The 13736-nt window shown below is 44.2% G+C and overlaps 1 protein-coding gene across 2 annotated transcripts in view; it reads right to left on the reverse strand.

Annotated features, from left to right (window-relative positions):
- LOC120961008 (tyrosine-protein phosphatase 99A) overlaps positions 1-13736 on the reverse strand; it is a 45624-nt gene that overhangs the window by 17907 nt on the left and 13981 nt on the right. For both annotated transcript variants that reach the window (XM_049606791.1, XM_040384547.2), the window contains exons 5-7: positions 9786-9967; positions 7649-7836; positions 1670-1784 (exon numbers count right to left, since the gene is read on the reverse strand). In XM_049606791.1, the coding sequence (XP_049462748.1) occupies positions 1670-1784; positions 7649-7836; positions 9786-9967 (485 nt within the window). The remainder of the gene's footprint in view (positions 1-1669; positions 1785-7648; positions 7837-9785; positions 9968-13736) is intronic.

Genomic DNA, 13736 nt, shown 5'->3' on the forward strand with positions numbered 1-13736 from the left:
CCCTATCGGGAACGTGGTGTTTAATTGCTGCTACATTTTTAACATTGTTCTTTTTTTATTCTGCTTTGAAGAGGAACGGTTGCGGCCGTATTGCTTCAATTTAGTGGATAATATTTCTATTCATACATGGATCATTGCAGCATCATTTTTTCTTCTAAATTCTTCACTTTCACTCAAATCGGTGAGTGGCATTTTAGCGCTTTTATCTTTGCTAGCCATAAAGTATGCATCTCTGTATCACATTCGTCAGAGGAATTTTACACAAGTTCTCTGATATATTTTGCCAATTTCATTCAGCCGGGGCCAAATTGGTTCAAAGCAATACATAAAAAAATAATCTTCTTCTTCTTCTTCTTCTTCTTTGGCACAACAACCGCTGTCGGTCACGGCCTGCCTACAAAGTGGGTACAAAACCCACTAGTGACGTGAGCTTTGGCTTTTAGTGACTTATTGTTACCATAGCAGGATAGTCAGTCCTTCGTATGGAGGCACGGTCTATTCGGGGCTTGAGCCCATGACGGGCATGTTGTTAAGTCGTACAAGTTGACGACTGTACCACCAGACCGGCTTAAATAGTAATCAAAAACCTATATTTTGAGAATCTTTAGCTTCCATTTCAACTGCACTGGATAAGCTAGTTTTATAGCAGAGAAGGTATATAAGACCTGCAAACAATTTCAGAAAGTTCATTTTTTGCTTTAAGTTTTTTATAATGAATTTAAGAAAAGCACTTTTCAAATATTGTTTGAAGAAAAAATGAATCCATTTATCCGAATTAATTTACTTATCCTTCTTCTTCTATTGGGCGTAACGACCTGCGCTGCCATGTCGATCTTTACAGAACCTTTGAGAACTTGCAGATGCGTGCATCTCAGGAATGCCGGTTTTTGCAAGCAGAGTTGAAGTTAAACCACCCTTAAATTTGATTTCATTTCCCATTACACGTAATCTGGCGAGAACCACTGGCTTTTTGAACAAAGGATTACGCTTATCCGCAGGAAATCATATCAAGATTTTTTTAAGTTTATTTAATTTTGTTTAAAAAATATGTAATTGCACGTGTAACTGTGTTTTATATTACTTCTATTTTCACTTTTTTTTTCGAAGAAATTTACAATTTTTTAAACAATACGAGTGAAGTACAGTTACGAATTAATTAGATTATGACGCTCTACTGCAGATAGACATTTTAGTGGAAATTGTGTGTCTACAAATGAAAACAAAATACTTCCCGGTTCACGTGTCAGGTTTGAAAGCGTTTGAAACATACGAAAAAAGAACGCTTTTTTGTTAAACTATTTTCCACACACCCTACAATACAATTCAATTTGCAGTTTGGTGACTATGCAGAAGCCTACGAGCTGGATGGCTACATCTATTTCCGTTTCGTTCGCCGTTTGTTGTGCGGTAAGTGTTTAATGCCGTGCTGTCATACGTACGATGAATGCAGGCTTTCTCTCTCTCTTTCTCTGATGCGTAAGACGCATCTACACATTGCGCGGGTTCAATTGCTCTCGAAGCTACCGCCTTTCGAATGGTCCTTTTTGGTGGGAAAGTGCACAAACGATACGAACTCAACGAACAAAAGTACACAGCGTGAAACACACACTTACACACGCACAACCAACACCATCCAATGCCGTCCAACAGGGTATGTGTGTACACTTACCTCCTTCATCTGTCATAACCAGAACGGTCGTCGGCGGTCCTAATCCTTCCGGGTTGAACACTTGTATCGAGACCAGATACTGCGTGTACGTTTCGAGGTTATGAATTTCGTGGTTCTGTAACGGTGTTATGCAAATAGAGAGTGAGAGAGGAAGTAAGAAAAAAAAGTTAAAGGCGACGGACAAGAGAGCGAGAAATTAATGCAAAACCTTTTTACATCCCCGCAAACGCAAACCCGTGGTGAGTGAGGGTCGGTTTATACGTTTTTTTGCCCCCATCTTCGGCATGCCAAAATTTTACTCCGCTTTAACCCTCACTCAAACATCAACGGAGTTGTGGGCACAAAAAAAAAACCCATCCGAACAGAAGGGACGAGAGTTTCGGAACCATTTCCTAATCCTTCCTGCCCCTAAACGAAAGGATTTAAGTTGAGGATGGTAACCGCTGGTACGGCAAACCGTACCCGCACCCCGGTGTGTTCCACTAATAGAGGAGGCGTACATGTGGCTGTGGCTACGATGTACACTCCGATGTACTACCGCAATGGTTGAAATTGCAGTTACAGACCCGTGCCGGTTAGAATTTGCACCATTAAATTAGTGGTAATTATGATTTTCGCTCCCACCCCCCTCGGACGACCCTTACTACCGTTGCTTCGACTGCTCGATTCGGTGTAGCGACGCAACGGACGAAAGCCCGGTGTCGAAAGCTGCCTCCGAAAACATGACTTTCCACTCGGCACGACGGAAGCCATTAAACCATAAAACATACGGAGCTGGGAATGCTGCTCGCTCCACAATGCTGCGCTCCAGCTATCAGCTACCAAGGTGTACCCGCCGTGGTCCGTACTCGACCATGAGTTTGTCGGTGCGCCCGGGCGTACGGTTCGTGCCCTATCTAAGCTTACACCGCCACTCTCGCTCGCCAAACCCTTACTTAGAAGGGATGGTTGAGCTTTGTGCAAGCCCAACTCTTCCCGTGGGAGCCGAAGAACGAGCTGGAAATGATTGCGAGAACGATGTTCTACAAAAAAGCACCCCTTCCTTCAAGCGCTGGGAGCAGTGGTTGCAGCAGAAAGAGCAGGAGCAGCTGCTACTAGTGCCTCACTATCGGCAAGAATACAGGGTGCATTTACGTGTGTAAACAGAATTATTATGCATTGTTTGCTGATGAATGCATTTTCTGCCCTAACGGCCGGAGGCGCCCGGAGCTGGAAAGAGTGTTGTCCCGGGTGTGGTTCGACGGCCCTGCCTATTGCTGCGAAACCAGCAGCGGAGCTGTCCGATGCCGAGCTTCGACTTTTGTGTAAATACTGAACCTTGCCGGAAGCATACCAAACTGAGGAGGTCAGGCTGCTGGTTGGTTTCCAACGCCGTGAACGAAACCTCCCTGTAGAACATTCTCGCGAGCAAAAAAAAACTAGTGACCGTGTTATAGCAGCGATGGGGGAAGTGTGAAGGAAAAAAAAAGATTGAAAAATTCACAATGAGCAGCAAACAATGAGTGATCGCAAATCACGCCGGGGCGTAAAGTTTAATTGAATTTCGTGCTTCCGCTTGGCGACGAGCATTTTCCCAGTGTTTTGTAGAGTGTTTTAGTATATATAGGTTTTTTTTCTTTCTCGCTCCTCCCTAGCAACTTGGCTTTTGTGTCACAATGGCAGCGGTGCCAGGCGACTGTGCAGTGCTAGGCGATCTCCACATTGTATGCTGCTGAACGGGCAGGCAAGCATTTGTTTAACGTTTGCTAAAGCACTATAGCGCACAATTTCTGCTCTATTAAATAAATGGTATGTGTTCAAATGAACATTGGTAGAGGACGGTGCTTTACTGTGTACTGCTGCCAACCAGGAGATATGGATCATTCGACAAGCACTCCGAAAGTGCTTAATTAAATATTAATTTTATGGCTCGTAGTGAGAATGAAAAGTGTAGAAAGGCATCATCAGATTCATCAGTCTTATTTCATCATTTTTTTTAAGCATTACTGTGTAATCGTTACATTTTCCACGATTGCTTTAAAACCATTTATAAATAGTGTTCGCGCCCAAACGGTTCGCTCCAACAGTGAACCAGTCGCAGCGCGTGTGAAACACGCAGCAGAAGAAAGAGAGAGAAGTTCTAGAATTCTTAACGTTAACGTTTTGCATTATTCTCGTGCGCGATCGAGTTAATTCTCTCACACTCACACATATGAATTTCTTACGATTGTCTCCCATGCGCGAACGGTTAAAAGCGCGAGCCAGCGCTGAGAGAGTTGTTGTTGGTTTAGAACTTGCGAAGCAAACAGACGTGCAAATAAACACAACCAGTCCTGTTTTGGTACTCCGAGTGTATCAATTCCTCGTGTTAGGCAGAAAGAAAATCGGTCTTCCTCCAGGCTGAAGCTAGTGAGCTTCAGCTCTTTTTTCACCGGTTGTTCTCCGCAAGATAGAGGCCTTACAAACCTCCACTGTATTCTTCTTTCCCACGTTGGGGCAGCGCAGTCCCCAACAAATAGTAGTAGCTATAAGCTTAACTAATTGGTCGACTAGTCTGCATTGCCGTTCTCGTAGTACAGTCGTCAACTCGTACGACTTAACCACATGCCCGTCATGGGTTCAATCCCCAAATACACCGCGCCGCCATACGTAGGACTGACTATCCTGCTATGGGGGGAATCAATTAGTCACTGAAAGCCAAGCCCACAAATGGGTACAAGCAGGCCTTGACCGACATCGGTTGTTGAACCAAAGAAGAAGAAGAAGAAGAAGAAGAACAGTGCTGCCAAAATGCCACTGTTTCAGTCATCAACACTTACGACTGAAAAGAAGCTCAAATCAGTTCACGTACACAACCAAAGTGGGTTTATTATACAGGTGGGCTTATCCCGAACAAATTGACAGCCGTACTGTAGAAAAATGAAAACGAAATGACAGGAGGGGATTCGATCATTTGTTGATGTATGCGTGTGAATTCCAATGGCTATTTTGGATGATGTGTCGTAGTGTGGGTGAAAAACTACATATCACAATCGAATCCCCTCCTGTCATTCGTTCGTCCAATATGGCCTTCCCGCCAAACCTATAAGCCCACCTAGTCCCTATACCCACTTTGTACACAACTGAGATGATCAGAGGTAAGACTCAAACATTTGATGGACCCATCACATGCTTGATGACATTTTGTTTAGCACCCAACTATTGATCACTCACTTGGTCACGACATTTTGTGTCGGGGATAATCACGACTCACAATCGAATCCCCTCCTGTCATTCGTTCGTCGAATATGGCCTTCCCGCCAAACCTATAAGCCCACCTAGTCCCTATACCCACTTTGTACACAACTGAGATGATCAGAGGTAAGACTCAAACATTTGATGGACCCATCACATGCTTGATGACATTTTGTTTAGCACCCAACTATTGATCACTCACTTGGTCACGACATTTTGTGTCGGGGATAATCACGACTCACAATCGAATCCCCTCCTGTCATTCGTTCGTCGAATATGGCCTTCCCGCCAAACCTATAAGCCCACCTAGTCCCTATACCCACTTTGTACACAACTTAGATGATCAGCGGTAAGACTCAAACATTTGATGGACCCATCACATGCTTGATGACATTTTGAATAGCACCCAACTATTGATCACTCACTTGGTCACGACATTTTGTGTTAGGGATAATCACGACAATCTTAGATTATAGTTGACGTGTGGTTCCAAGCAGCAAAATGAGCATGCTTTCACGCTCTATCTAGTTTGGTGAGCTGTCGGGTCAAACAGAGCGAGAAACAATGCTCATTTTGTTTTCTTGGAACCACTCGCAAGCACCGTATATCTCCCATGACCATCGCGATGATCACCGACTGAAAAGGTCGCGTCCAAGTGACTGACCAAGAGTTGGTTGCACACAATGTCACCACCACATGTGCTGGTCGCAACAACTGTTTGAGTCTCACCTCTGATCATCACAGTAGAGCTCGTGACGCTGACATTAATTTATTTCAGCCGGAATTTATCATGACTATGTCAGTGACATTTTGCGGAACTGATCACAGTAAAAAAAAAGTCATGACATAATGACTGACCAAGCGTTGGTTGCAAACATATCACGAAGCATGCATTGATCACACCAATCGTTTTAACTATCACCTCTGATTATCACAATTGAGTGCGCGACGCTGACATGGATTTTGTTTCAGTCAGATTGTTTATGACATTGACAGTGATATTTTGCAGCACTGGCGTTGTTGCTACGGATGTAGCTATCTATTTATTTTGAGTAAATGGAGTAAATTTTGAGTAAGCCTAAATCGGGACTTTTGTTACGCATACAAACACAAAAAGGTGTTCTCGGAAGCTTAAAAATTAAAGTATATTATACTTCTTCTTTTCAGAGAGTACAAGCCGAAAATTTTAAACAACAACATTTTAGAAGCATCTAAAAATCCATTGGGATCAAAAACAAAATCCTGTAACAATCTTGTTATCGCTCCGTTTTGTTATTCAGCTCACTTACTCTTTGCAGCGACTAGTACTTTGGCCCTTTTGGGTTAATATCACTCACTTACCATGTCGTATAGAAATAGACATTCTTCTAGGAATAAGAATCGTGAAAGAGTGAGTCGCAAAAATAATACCCTCAATCACACTTACTCACTTATACTTGGATGTTCGTTTGTAATGCATCTCGTTACCTTCAAAAAATGCCAGTATTTCTTCGTAGAACAGAAAGACTGCATAACAGGCATAGGGGGTTTGCGGATATAGTTTTAAATTTCTTAAGCAAGATATTTTGCCATGGTTTTTGACATAGTTTATGGAACGCTTATAACAAACTACAAACACAAATCCAGTCTTCCCTTCTTCAAATGCTTTCTAAATAGCACCAGCAACACCAATACGCTGGTAAACCTTCCCAAGGTACATTTGTTAGCCACTGTTTTGCACCATGTACGTGTCCATTCTCGGTGCATCATATGGTGCTCTATTAGAATGTCGCTGTTCCAACTGCTTGCACTTTCGGTCTGGTTTATGTCGAAAGTTATCCCCAAAACCCCGGCCTGCCCAAATGTGCAAGTTTAATAGCATTTAAACTTTTAACATGCTGTTTCACATAAGCAGCAGCACAAATGGAATGAGATAAATCTTTATTAAAATTACAACAGCCAAAAAAAAAACCTACCACTGCTGCATGCACCACTCCATTCCATTTCACAAAATGAACTTCTATCACCCGACCGAATGGCCCCCTCTGTCTGCTCGGGAAGTAGTTGGAAAATGGATTAGCCAAACTAAAAACATTAACTTTTTTCATTCCGTCGAAAGTCGCCCGGTATGTAAAAAAAAACGGACGACACTATTCCTTATGCTGATGGTAAGGGTTTTCCGGGCAGCAGGGGCTGACCTGCAAGGGGTGATAATTTCTATTAGAAATTAACTTTTTTTTTGTCTCATGCTTCATACACATCGGTAAAACTTTTATTTTTTGGGGAAGGCTCGCTCGTACAGTACAGTGCACACACACACAGTGGAAAGGGGTTTGTAAATTGGATAATTTACTGAACTCTGTGCCTGAGCGTATGAGCGTTTGCATGTGACTGTGTGTGTGTGTGCGTATGAGAGGGAAGGAGGACATGTTGCAATGCGAAAGTGCAAGGCCATCAGTGCTTTTGGTACGTTTAGTCCACCAACCAACCAACCCCACCTGCTGCAACTGGCCATCGTCCCAGCTGCACTTCATGGTCGCGTGTGTAACGATGGGTCTGTAGCGCAAAAAAAAAAAAACTGTTCACTTTCTCCACTCCAAACCCCACACCGAACTTACACGGTAGCTGGCAGTGCCAGCTGCACCACTCAACGTTTCACACCCCTTTCGGCCCTTTCCCATGTCCACCCGCTACGATCATGTCGTACGGACTGGACGGACGCCCGGCTGGCGCCAGCCCAACAGCAACGCGGGGCAAATCGAATTTCGTCGTGCCCGAAAACCTCACCTCGACGGTACTATCGCGGATGTAGATCTCCTTGACGTCGTCCGTGTGGTAGTCCCGGGGCCGGTACGTTATCCGATAGCCGAGAAACTCGCCGAGAATCGATTCCGGCGGCGGTGCCTTCCAGGAGATATATACAGAGGTGGCGGACGTGTTGTGTGCGATTGTTGTTACCGGTTTTCCCGTCGGTGCTGGAACGGGTAAATTGAAAAGAGAGCAGACAAGAACAAGAAGCAGCGAGCAGCATAGAAAGAAGGGAGAGAGAGAAAGAAGAAAATCAATATCAAGCGAGTGGAAACACGTACACGTAGATGAAAAATGGCCCCGCCAGGGCCAGGGCAGCAAGTGCCCGCGACGCTTCTCCATTCTTCGCCCATCGTTCGCGTTCGGGCGCGGTGTCGGTTAGGATGGTCGGTAATGGTATTAGGTAAGTTTGATCATTAGGACAGGTCCCGGCAGACTATCTATTTTAGCGTGCTTCCGCACATTCACCAAAGCAGCCGGGCTGCGTCGCGCGGTTTGGCACACAACCGCAAAACGCGGCGCAGCAAGTCCGGAAGAGAAAAATTATCCCAAAATACTACAGCCCATTTGTGTTTTTGTTTTGGGTTTCGTTTTTGCTGTTGTTGTTGTTGTTGCTACAGACTTGTTCCACCATCGGAGCGAAGCGGACTTAACGGTAATTAAATTTAATTAAAAGCACTAGGGCGAACGTAGCCAGTATTTCATCGTCGTCCGCCGCTGATGGGTTTGTAATATTTTATAGTGCACTTTTGTATGATTTATCAGTTGAGAAAAAATAAGTACAAGAGCTACAACAAAAATACAGTGATACCAACACAAAACAATAGCTTACATTAAGGCATGGACATTAAAGAGCATAGGCTATATCGTATCCCTTTATCGATAGATACTAGACCAAACAACTGTACAAACGTGTCTCTATCTCATCCCGTAAACGCCACAAAAGGTTCGTTATGTCCAGCGTCCAGAGTAGTAGTGCTGAATCATCGCTAAATTGAGTTCAAATGTGTATTCTCACGTCGTCAGGATTGGGAAAAAGCTGGTAAAAAATAGCAAAAAAATATGCTCAACTCATTTTAGATTGTTTTTTTCAAAACATTGGTATATTTCCCCCCCACTGCAATGATTGTTCATTGGAATGAAAATGTCTTCCTAAAAAAACGCAATCCGACGCCTTCGGAGCTGTTGGTTGGACATTTTCTCGCACCAAGAATCCAACAAATGACCCATTTTCTAATTCCAATGAAATGAGCTTTTATCGTTCATTGTCGCCGGCGATACCTTTCCTTCGGCAAAGGCTATTGTGTAGCCGGTAGGAAATTAAGCCGCTTCGCCCAACACTTACGGGCACGTTAATTGATTTTCACGCTACGTCGATTTGGTAGCCCCTCCACGGCCCCGTCCCGTCCGGATGGTCATCCGAGACGTGCTAACAATCGGCCAACCCTCCTTCCCGGGTGGTACGGGTGCCTTCGCTCTTCATCAGCACAGTTCGAGTTCTGTGCAGAACGGTGCGCACATCACAGTGATGCCGCGTTTGCTTCTGTGTTTGCTTCCGGAGCCTTACAATTTGAAAACGAGAAGCAATCCGACCGAGCAACAACAACAGCAAAAAAACTGGAGCAGTGAACCCCAAAACGATACGCAGGTATTCAATGTATTTAAATTTATTCAACAATTACGATCCGTGGGTGGCCTTTTAAGAGCGGACATTTCACGCTCGCACCAACGTTTGCGCGGGCAGCCCGTTTTACCGTGCTGATGCCCGGTGCGGTGACAAACGTACCAGTGCAACCGAAACGAGGACTGGTCGTACCGAACCGGTAGCCTACGACCAGGCCTGCCCAGGCAGGGGCCCGGTACGCATACCTTCGTTTGGGTCCATTTTAATTGTGCACCGCGGGAGATGGCATTGCTGAAGCGCGAGAGCGAGCGCACGCCGCGTAAGGTTGCAAATTGGAACAGCTTAATTGGATGCCACACGCACAAAACCAACACCACCACCAACCACGGACGGAGGTCGCGCAGGGGCACGCTGAATTATGGCGCTGAGAGGCGGGCGAAGAAATGTTTTGTGTGAAGAGGCGTTACGGTTGTAACGTGTTTCGTAACGTACCTTCGCGCAGCGTTACAAAGTAGTACGACTCCTTGGACGGTGGGCTGTGGCCGAGCTTGTTGACGGCGATCACCCGGAAGCTGTAGACGGTGAACGGTTGCAGCCCTGTCACCTGATGGGCTGCCTGGCTGCTTTTCGTGTGTATCGGTGGTTCCTGCTCCCAGTCACCATTTTCACCGATGCTGGAAAGAAACAAAGCGGTGGAAATGGATGGAAAAGGGAATCACGTGAACTTGTTATAAGAATATAAGTGAAAAAAGAGCATGACGAGTGGTATGGAAGTCGAACAAACTAAAACCATTCCTAGAATTAAATCATAATCTCTGCATTGTAAAGCTTCTGTACATTTAATGAATACACATTATCATTCCGGAAAAAAGATATCCTGATTTCGTTGCAGGATTATTTATTATTTCCTGATTAATCCGATTAAATCATTCAGTAGAACTGGAGCTTTGGGGCGGTCCCGTGGTACAGTCGTCAACTCGAACCACTCAATACATTCCCATCATATGGGTTCAAGCCCATAATGGACCGTTCCTCCGTAGCAAAGACTGAATTTTCGTGCTGCTTGATACTGAATAAAGTCTTGCAAAAATTTCTGTATAGGCCGGCATTTCCGCGTAGGACGTTTACACCAAATAGCAGAAGAACTGGAGCCAGCAAGATCGAAAGTTAATAAATGTATTCAAAGTTTTTTGTAGCGAATAAAACAATTTAACTAAAAAAATAACATATAATCCTTTTTGTGTGTAGTGAGTAGATTGAGTGTAATACAATCGGTCTTGCATAGATCTGTCTACATTACATTCGCGGTAGGGAAAAGGTTAGTTAGGATTGTCTTGCTCCGTTGTTCTTTTCTTATCAATATTATTTCCTCCTTAGATAGCACTTCCACGGGGTTTTGCGCCTAATGTAATAGCTTTTCCCAGCTCTTCCCACACAGCGTTCAAAAAAGCATTAACAAAATTCGTTTTGTTTTCCCTAACGAAAGTCCCTGCCATCATCTTTTTTTTTGACATGAACAACACCCTTGCTCGCACAAAACAAACCCAACCGTCTGCGGTGCGTGCTCGAGAGCAATCGTTTGCGGTTCAGCGACGCGGGAGGTGTGGCAAAAGTCATAAATTTCCACTCATCGGAGGAGTTTTAGCAGAAACAAAAATAGCTACCCTAACCTAAGCCCTCGCCACGTGCCCTCCCGGTGGGTTTAATTTGCTGCTGCAAGTTCTTTTCCAAGTTCCGGCCATTTTTTTTTTTGTTGATCTCCGGTCGCTTTGATCTGTTTTCACTATCTTTGCAGATGTATCTTCGGTGCGTTTACAACCGTACTAGACCACAAAGCCGCGCCGTTCTGCTTAAAAGTTCTGCTCTGAATCGAAAGGGGAAATGAAGGGTGAACAAAGAAACAAAAAAAAGGACAGCTTCTGCTTCTCGTTTAACCATGGACGTAAGCAAACATACGTCAAACAAACACGGTGGAGCATCGTAACAGCAACAAAAAAATGCTTGCGCCCCTCAAACACAATCACGCACGCAAAAAGAAAGGCCAAAGCATATTTCGTTGCCGCACCGGGGAAGCTGAGGTATTATGCGAAGATTAAAAATTTCACCTACCACCCGCAAACACACACACACACACACGCGCTCACCAACCAACGCAGTCTGGCGCAACCGCTGTATGTTTGCTGCGGTTTGCACGAGGGCCGCCTCAATTTTCCACTTTCTCCAGTGCGATAGAGATAACTTTTGTTACGACACCGGTTCTAACCGGTAGGGAAAGAAAGTGTACTTTGAGGTTTTCCGCCTCCCCCGCACGGAAAAGCGTGCTGGAGAGAAAAATGTTTGCTAATCCTCCCGGTTTTAAGACGACCGGGGAACATGTGTTCTCTGTCCCTGCGCGGAAAAACGACAGTGTATGGGTGCGTATTGTGCGTGTGTTCTAGGAGGATCACATTTCGCAAAATTTGTGTTTGTCTTTTCCTTCCCTCGTTGAGCCAGGTGGAAAATAATAACAAAAGCTTCGGACGAAGTTTCCCTTCCAGCGCACCGACCGGGTGGGATGGTGCAAAACTTTCGCCCACCGCTCATATTCGCACGGCATGCAGATTTGTAGGAGCTTAGGAACAATCGGGTTTTGCTATATTTATGTCTTGAGCCGGCGGGCATATTGTTTTCTTTTTACAGTTTATCCGTCCGTTCACCGAATGCAAGCGAGACAAAGGAAGCTTGCCAGGAGATTTGCGAAGAAATTTGTCTCGAAATTCACAACCAAAGTGCCATGATTTAAGCGGGAGTGCTTTGTAATACGCCTTTAACACTGCACAAATGGTAACGAGAATACATTAATTGTTCACTTTTGTGTAATTTGTGCACGTTAAGCTTCATCGTGCGTACATGCCAAAAGAGAGTTTGTTTGAACAATTTAACAGAGCATTTTCAGTGGGATTTATCATTCGGTTTCATGGCAGTAATCATGAGATTCGGCGAATGTAACGCATACAATGTTTGCCCTGTTTTTCGATGAACCATATTTTGTTTCGCAAAGTTCGTGTGAAATATACACTCATCAATAGCGCTATACACTGTTAATTTTGCCCAACAGCAGATACCGAATTCGATTGTACTTCAATAATGATATTGCAGTGAAATCAATAAGCATTGAAAGGTGAATCCTCACAACATGTGTCTCCGTACCTACAACTTGGTTTGTTTGATTTCCGGCAATATATGGATCGTTCGTTTTGTGCAGAAATAATGCATTATGCTTTTTTACTATTATTACTTTAATTGATGAAATATTATTTCAATTGAACGATGTGCTTATGCGCATTACAGGGCCGGCACAGTCAAAGTGTTATCGCTCGCCGTAAATACTTTTTCTGGCGACGTAAACCCTCAATTGAGCACTGTCATTTCTATTCGGGCCTTGTGAAATATGAATTGGGCATAGTACAGAATGAAAGCGGCCTCGTGCGTGTAAACGAGCGTACAAGACCAGTAAACAACGACTTAAAACATAAGACATCATTACATTCACGGAATTGTCGAAAGATAAAACCTAGCATCTTGTATGCCTTGTTAACAGTATAGTCGATATGTAAACGGAAATTTAAACTAGAGTCTAGTGTAACACCTAGACCACAGACTTCCAGGCGACGATCTAACACACTGCCAAACAACGAATAATTATACTTGATCGTTTTTTTAGTCTATGAAACGTAATAATGAAACCAGTGGCGGATTAAGGGTATCGGGGGCCCTAGGCGGTAAGACGAGTTGAGGCCCCCTGTAAATGGTAAAGTGTGTTTTAAATGGTGGTGTGGGGGGTGGGGGGGGGGGTTGCAAATGTAAATGTTCGCCAGCCTCGGGGTCCCAACGTCCATCCTTCCGGGGGCCCTTGTCGCTAGTAATGTGTCCATACGGCATACATACTATAGACTAGCGATCTACGGGGCCCTTAAATCGGCAGGTCCCCGCCTAGTCCGCCTACCGTTAGATCCGCCACTAAATGAAACGTTTATTAAGGGATAACTCTAGATCATTTTTTAGACACCAAGTACCAAACCCATTTATAATATTTTGAAGGATGATGCCATCGTTAGGACTCTTAACCGGTAAAAAGAGTACGACGTCGTCAGCATACATTAAACAAGTATCAGGCGGCACACAATACATTAAATCATTAATAAATATAACAAAAAGAAGAGGTCCTAAATTACTGCCTTGCGGGACACCGGAAGAGCTAATAAATTCTGCAGAATTAATGTTCTTGATTTTGACTTAATAACGCCTATTTTCGTGATACGAACTCATCCATGATGTATGCTGAGAAAACCCAATGTGCAAAAGCTTCAAGGCAAGGGGGCCAACAAGTACATGGTTCGTCTAATACGCGGAAATCGTTTAACAAGCAATCACCCAGAATCTCGAGCACGCCAGATTATCGAC

The sequence above is a fragment of the Anopheles coluzzii genome, chromosome 2, assembly GCF_943734685.1.
Source record: "Anopheles coluzzii chromosome 2, AcolN3, whole genome shotgun sequence".
Taxonomy (NCBI): domain Eukaryota; kingdom Metazoa; phylum Arthropoda; class Insecta; order Diptera; family Culicidae; genus Anopheles; species Anopheles coluzzii.